The following is a 7,500-nucleotide window of genomic DNA, read 5'->3' as shown; positions in this document are numbered from 1 at the left end:
TCATGTAACTTGTGCTGCAGATATTTGGTCCACTGCTGCCAATCATTGATGTTGACAGCTTGGAGGAAGCCATTGACTTCATTAATGCCCGGTAAATATGGCCATCCTTTATGTTTTGTGACAGCTGTGTCATGACTGTGGTTCAAGCTTGCCTCGAAGGGCAACAGCGAAGACTGGTTGTGAGTCAAAAAGTCTTGCTATTGAAAAAGAAATATATGACGAGACAAGAATATGTGGTTTCTTGTGTGTATTTGCACTCATGTAGCTTGGTGACGTGATATAAAGGCGTAAAGTGTTTCTAGTAGTTTTAGTGAGCTGGAAAAAAATCCGACACTTCTTCGCTTTCACCCTCGTGATCAACAGCCATGTTTTTCAACGAAAACAAAAGCAAACACGTGTTTGCATAATAATAGAGGTCAATTCCCAGAGGATTGGGTCGGGACGCCAACATGGCAGGCCGTTTCTTTGTTTGGGGACATCAACATGGCGTCCGTGACGTCATGTGGAAGTCAAAAATGACTAAAATGACATCTTTGAAGAAATGGGGACCATGCTAAAAGCAGGCTTCGTGCTACTCCTTGAAGTCTTTGAAAAGCCGTGGGATTTAATTTTGGGCTTCAAGGGCGCTTGAAAACTCCTGGAATTTTGTAGACAAAATCCAGCACGAACCCTGTAAAAGGAGAGATCGTCCCCAAATGGAAAAAATAAATCGTTAAAGTTTTCATGACTTTGGTGAACCAGTCTTTCGACAATTTCAAGGCTAAATCAAGAATAGTGATCACGCAGTCGTCATGTACATGTACACCAAATGTGAAAAGCCAGCAGTGTTCAATCATATTAACTCCTTGATATGTTATTGTTCCTGCAGCGAAAAACCATTGGCTTTGTACATCTTCTCCAACGACCAATCAAAGATCCAGAAGATGATGAACAGCACGTCGTCTGGAGGTTTTGTGGCTAATGACACTGTGGTTCATGTCGGTGGTGAGTGATTATAATTAACAATTGTTCACCGAAGGCGAGGTGAATATTGGTGAATTCATTCACCGATATTCTGCGAACTTTAGGTGAATAATTGTTTTAGTACAATTGCTTAGGTGGTTATTTGAATAATATGCATTTTCTTTAATTAAAACAATTTATTTCTTCGACGGGCACCTCAACACAACGGCTTGAGACCATTTTGAAAAGAATCGCTTTGTGATTATGGCGTAGTAATCGTCTCAAGTGCAACCAATCAGCGCAGAGAATTTTCAATAATTATACTACTAATGTTAATTAGTATAATATACCATACATATGAATAGTGCTTTCCGCACATTCTGATTGGTTAGCTCGTAGGTGAGTAGCAATTCAGTTCTAATCACCTCTGGGCAAATGGAGAAAAACAAAATGACTTCCCGTTTCGCTTCGGTTATGGAGGAGCAACTTTATCGATTTATCAACTCGACTGAATATTCAAGTTGTATGGTACAAACTAAAACAATTATTCACCTCAATGTCGGTGAAAATCATGGATATTTACGTCTACTTCGCTGAATAATTGATTGTTAATCCACACCATTATTTAAAGCTATAACGCCCGAGGGGCAAGAAGTGTAAGTCGATCGCAAGTCAGCCTCACGGAACTTAGGTGTCCCGAATCAAGGAAGAGTTTTCTTCTTGTTTTGAACAGCTCTTTACTGTCTCGCTGACGTACAGTAAGTTAGGTAAGGAATCGATCATCAGCGTAAGTGTCATCACTAATCGTCATCGTTGTCATTATGACCGTGATTATTGTGATAACCTCCTCCTCTTTTAACCAAAAAAGGAAACCATGTTATATGTGGGCTCCTTTTTCTCTCTCTCTCTTATTATTATTATTATTATTATTATTATTATTATTATTATTATTATTATTAGAAAACGGCGAAAAGAGAAAGAACTGAACTAATCGTATGATTAGCAGACTTGTGATAAAAGCATCTGAAAACAAAAGTATCAATAAATAATAACTGAGGAGCTCCAATTGTTATTATTGTTGTTTTGTTTCTTCCATCTTAGTTACCGCGTTACCTTTTGGTGGTGTCGGCAATAGTGGAATGGGATGTTATCACGGCAAACACTCGTTTGACATCTTCTCTCACAAGAAAGGATGCCTTGTCAAGAAACAAAACTTGGAGTCTCTCAACAGGTGCGTATCATTTTACGGACTATAATTTATTTAGCTCTTATTAACCGAGCTAAGTCAGTCTTTATGGTAGAATCTTGACCGAGGTCGTGAGTACAGACCGAACGCAGTGAGGTCTGTACACACGACCGAGTATTATGCACGGTATTTGTATTCAAGGCTGCTTTTCAATCTCTTCCATGTATTATAATCCATGTAATAAAAAAAATTACGTTAAAGATATTAATTTTATGTTCTCGTGACAAGAACAATATCTCACGCAAACGTAAATTTCTTATCTTTTCGCCAGCGTGTAATATCCTCTATTTATTAAATTTTCAATTTCGGATATTGCATTTCTAGCTTTCTGATTGGCTCACTCAATCTCGGTTGTCATCTCGTATACCGTAATGACCTTATAAATACAGATACAAGGAAAGGCTACCCCCATACAAACGTTAGCCGTGTAGCACTTATATTTTAAACAGAGTTAACTGAATATTGTACATTGCCATGACTTTAACATCTTCAGTTCTCACGGCCTGCTCCCGTCTGGCCTTGTAGCTCAGTCGGTAGAGCGGCGGAGATCTGGCCCGAAGGTCGTGGGTTCAATTCCCACCCTGGTCAGAGTTTTTCTCTGTCCTTGTGTGGGCCCATTTCCATCAGTAGGGCTAACGCTCACATGGTTCATATGGGATAGAAATCTAGCACTTCACATTACCCTCTATTCAGTTAACTCTGTTTAAAATATAAGTGCTACACGGCCAACGTTTGTATAGGCGTAGCCTTTCCTTGTACTTGTACATGTTCATTGCCGTGACTTTAACATCTTCTGTTCCCGCGGCCTGCTCCCGTCTGGCCTTGAAGCTCAGTCGGTAGAGCGGCGGAGATCTAACCCGAAGGTCGTGGGTTCAATTCCCACTCTGGTCAGAGTTTTTCTCTGTCCTTGTGTGGGCTCATTTCCATCAGTAGGGCTAACGCTCACATGTTTCATATGGGATAGAAATCTAGCACTTCACATCACCCTCTATTCAGTTAACTCTGTTATAAATACAGAAACTGATTTGTCGGTCGTTTTGTACAAACTGACACAACATCCTGTCGGTCTGTACGTAAAACAGATAATAATTCCATTCGCGCTTATTGGATATGATATTGGTTATAGCCAGCGCCTCGCTCGAACTGCAAGTGTGACCTTGATTAAGGAAGAAATTGTTACTTTCTGTAGGTCATTTCTTTTTAAAAGGCTTAAACGACTTTAAGCCTTTAGATTGTTACCATTTATCCACCCAAGGAACTGCTGTTTCTAGAACAATGGTATTCTTATACTTTTACAGTCATATTCTTGATTATGAGTATTTTTTATTTCCAGCTTACGATATCCACCTTACAAACAGCAAAATTTTGAATGGCTTCGTTGGTTAACAGAAATAAAGGAACGGACCTACAATAAGCTGTCAGATATACCGCCTCTTCTTGTTTCCGTTCCTGTGGCTCTAGTTCGCAAGGTTGGTATTTCTGTTATCTTTCACTGGTTCGGGGAGAGCGGCTTCCCTCCAAATCTCTGCAATGTTCTCCCTTTTGAGTGGTTTTCTAATTAACAAATCGAACGTGGTTCAGCGTTGTCTGTACTCTTATCGACAACGTTATTCGTCATTTGTCGTGCGCTGAGTCCACAACAAAATTTGACCACTGTGATGACGAATGTCGTTGTCGATAAGAGCACAGACAACGCTGAACCACGTTCGATTTGTTTTTTACCTCAATATTCAACGCCAAAGAAAACGTTTATTTCAGAGCGTGACCAAGATTATGACACAAAGAAAGAGCAGGCGATTTCTATAACTTTCTCGCAATATGATTGGTTTATTTCCCACAATGAGCGTTCCTGATTGGCTGTTACAATGCATGGCAAATTGACGCGAGCAGCATTTCTAGACTCTTACTGACAACGGCAAATTGGCCAATCAGCTTGCGAGATTACAACCAACTGTGGTAAAACGGCCCATTTAACTCGTCGCACAATGGAAAGCTTTGCTTTGTTTTCAACCTAATGACATCTACAAGTAACCGTTAAAACGGATTGTTCTTTTGAAGATCATAGAACATGAGCGTGTTTTTATTTTCCAGATTGTCGGACTTCCACAGTATTTCCTGGGAAAGTAAAGGAAATTCTATCTGCTTGACTGTCACAAGTATTTATTTAGTATTTGATTGTTTCCTCGATGCTTTTGTTGTAATGTAAAAGTAAGAATTTTTGTCATCTTTAAGTTTCATGGAACCAAGAGACGGCGACGTTGACCAGAGTGCCATTGAACCAAGGACATTTTGTGACATAAATGACTGCTCTGTCCGTGCGTTTTGAAGTTTGTACTCCGCAAATCGACAACATTAAGTGACCAAATCGTTCTTAAATCTTGTGAAAAACGTGAGCCCATAATGGCAAATATTGAATTTTCCATCTTAATTTCAAGGCTGTTCTCTCAACTCAGTTCCCGCAAAGTTCGACCAGTTAATAAAATTTAATCAAACTGGAATGATGCGGAAAAAGTTCGAATTCCGTCGACGTCGCCGTCAGAAAAGGTTTGATAATAAAGACAATAGATTTTCGCTCCGCTCGTGCATTATAAATAATGATTTTGGAGCTTGCCTCCCCATCCGGAAATGATAAAAGATTTTGAGAGGATGGAAGCACAGTACGAATTTTTTTTGTACTTTCTAACTAAACATCAACGTCGTCAAAATTATACTAACATGTGTCCCTACCCATTCAAATTCTAAGAAAAAAATGTACTGAGATATCTCGGGATCGGGAGACAAGCAAGTCAGTGAATGCATGCACCATATGAATGGGCCGTCATACGTTATATTAATACAATTATTTTATTCATATAAGATTGATTAATCGTGTCCAACTGCATTCTCGAGTTTCAAATACATAATAGGAACTACAGTGCTATTGCGATTGAAGGGCAAGTTAAAAGGGCATAGGAGTAGATACATCAATTAGCTTAATCCAGAAGTCTGCATTGCTGGGATCAGCAAGGATACTAAGAAAAGTATTGAAAATGTAAAGGACAGGAAAAAGAAACATTTTGGTGTTCTTTGGCAAATTGTTGTTGCCCGACATCACAATTTTACCAGCTGTTAAAAACTTAAGCTGAGTAGTATGACTAGTGATAATAATAATAATAGCAACTCTATTCATTTAATTCAATGAAAGAGAAGGATGCCAGAGTTAATCCCCATCAAGCAGCCAGATGTAATTGACGGAGAGTCGATTTTGATAAGAAAGGAAAAGCGGAGTTCCCGGAGAAAAACCCTCAGCGTTAGATTGAGATCGGCTGAAACTCAGCGCACATACGACCCGAGGCCAGGGTTGAACCTGGGTCACAGACGTGGGATAACCGCTTAACCACCGCGACTCCTGTAGCGATACATCAAGATAGATGACTGTTGATTTATATGGGGTGAGGACATATGTTCTCGGAAACAAATCCATGAAGGCAGCGAATTGGACAATGCCAGTAGCAATGTAACCACCGACAAAAAGTTTACAGATAAACCCTCTGCGGGTCAAGGGACATTGTGCTGTTCAGCGCCATGTTAACCGTAGCATGGCCCTGAACAGTTATCCAAGTAGGATAATACTTCAGCGTTTTTCTTACATGGCCGCCAATGATTTAGTATGTAAAAGAATAACTAACATACCTGCGGCTTTTCAGTCACTGAAATACGTATTTAGTTTAACGAGCTAGGAACTGTGTAAACGAGTATTAATTCAAATAAACTGTATTGAGCTATTTCTTCGGGAGGTGAATTTTATTTTTATGCAAACATAGTCTTCTATTCTGCATTGCAGCAAACACACGAGTGAACAGTCTCTATACTCTGTATCAGTGTTTGTTGCCTGTTTTAGTAGTCTCCTCTGACCTGATGAAACAAAGGGATACGTTGTCAGCATGTTACTTGCACGTACACCTTTAAACGAGCCAAACGTAATTTCGTTTGTAGAATTTGCCATTTTTGGAGTGTTTGTTAAAATTATCCAGGGTGTGCAGTTTGTTGGAATTTTTGGAGTTTTAGAAATTGTTCTGGACGTACAATTTTTTGCAATTCTTAAACTTTTTGTTAAAATTGTCCTGGGCGTGCAATGGTTAGCAATGTTTTGCGAAATTTGTAATTTTTGTTGCATTTGTAGTTTTTGTTAAATTTGTCATTGCCCTCTACATTTTCCTATTTTCACATTTTGCGAATTTTTGCAGTTTTTGGGAAATTTGCATTTTTTGGAAAAACTGCAGTTTTTGTTGAATTTGTTTTTCCCCAGTTGAGAAGCAATTTCTTGCAATATTTGTAATTTTTGCAAAATTTCTTGCTTTGTTATTTGGTGCACAATTTTCTGCAATCTTTGCAAAATGTGTAGTTTTTGTAAAAAAAGGTTAAGGATAGGTTTTTTGGTGAAATTTGTAAGTTTTGGCGCTGCGTGCATTTCTGGACATAAGTGTGCACAACAGCGAAGACATCATTGACAGCATCTGTGGGTCGGTGCTGGCCAAAAGATTCGCATTCTCCAGGGACGAGAATGCCAATTAAGAAAATTAAAGCACCAGTTAGGAATGCCGAACATGCGCATAAAGTGTGGAGATTGAGTTTTTTCTTTGTGCGCATGATGGAAGCCGAAAGTCGTACTGATTCTAAAAGACGCCGTTGCACTCGGCAATAGCGGACAATTTTAGAGTTCTGTGCTGAGTTACGAGGACAAACAAATCTCATTACTTTGAGAGAGGCAGTGTGGCCCAGTGGTTAGGGCGCTTGCCTTGAGATCCGGAGATCCCGGGTTCAAGACCCGCTGGGACCACTCGTTCAATTTGAGCTTGGTAGTCCCTGGTTCAACTTCCCAGTTGCACTTGTAAATAGCCAACTGGTTTGCCTCCGGCCAGTTGCGATTCTTAACAGTTGTTGTTGTTCTGTTCTGTCGTTTCGTTGAGTTTCATTGATCCTGAAAAGCTCCTATGAGGAGCGGTCAAATAAGTATGTATTGTATTGCATTGTATGTAAATAATGTTGTAATGCAAACAAATTTGTATTTACACAAGAAAAGCAGTGAGGTTTGTATCAAAGCAAGGTCAGCTCCAGCCTCGCTTTTAATCAGAGGCTCGGTAACTGAGCACGGAACTGTAAAATGGTCTATTCTTCCTGTAACTTGTGCGGTCATTCGTTGCGACAGAGGAAAGTTGCGCAACATTTCTTGCAGCTTGCCTCGCTTCAGTGATAACATGAGGTTACAGGACTCCCATTTTCGTTGGCTGGTGCTACAAACCGCTGCGACACAAGTTGTACGACTGATTTTA

At 39.7% G+C, this 7,500-nt stretch overlaps 1 protein-coding gene across 1 annotated transcript in view; it reads left to right on the top strand.

Annotated features, from left to right (window-relative positions):
• LOC138001518 (aldehyde dehydrogenase, dimeric NADP-preferring-like) overlaps window positions 1-5,952 on the top strand; it is a 33,866-nt gene extending 27,914 nt beyond the window's left edge. The window contains exons 11-15 of the mRNA XM_068848133.1: window positions 21-91; window positions 869-984; window positions 2,044-2,173; window positions 3,522-3,657; window positions 4,280-5,952. Of these exons, the coding sequence (XP_068704234.1) occupies window positions 21-91; window positions 869-984; window positions 2,044-2,173; window positions 3,522-3,657; window positions 4,280-4,315 (489 nt within the window). The 3' untranslated portion in view covers window positions 4,316-5,952. The remainder of the gene's footprint in view (window positions 1-20; window positions 92-868; window positions 985-2,043; window positions 2,174-3,521; window positions 3,658-4,279) is intronic.
• The last annotated feature ends 1,548 nt before the right edge of the window (window positions 5,953-7,500 follow it).

This window comes from Montipora foliosa, chromosome 1, assembly GCF_036669935.1.
Source record: "Montipora foliosa isolate CH-2021 chromosome 1, ASM3666993v2, whole genome shotgun sequence".
Taxonomy (NCBI): Eukaryota; Metazoa; Cnidaria; class Anthozoa; order Scleractinia; family Acroporidae; genus Montipora; species Montipora foliosa.
The sequence above is the reverse complement of the archived record's forward strand: the minus strand, read 5'-3'. Positions and strand labels throughout refer to the sequence as shown.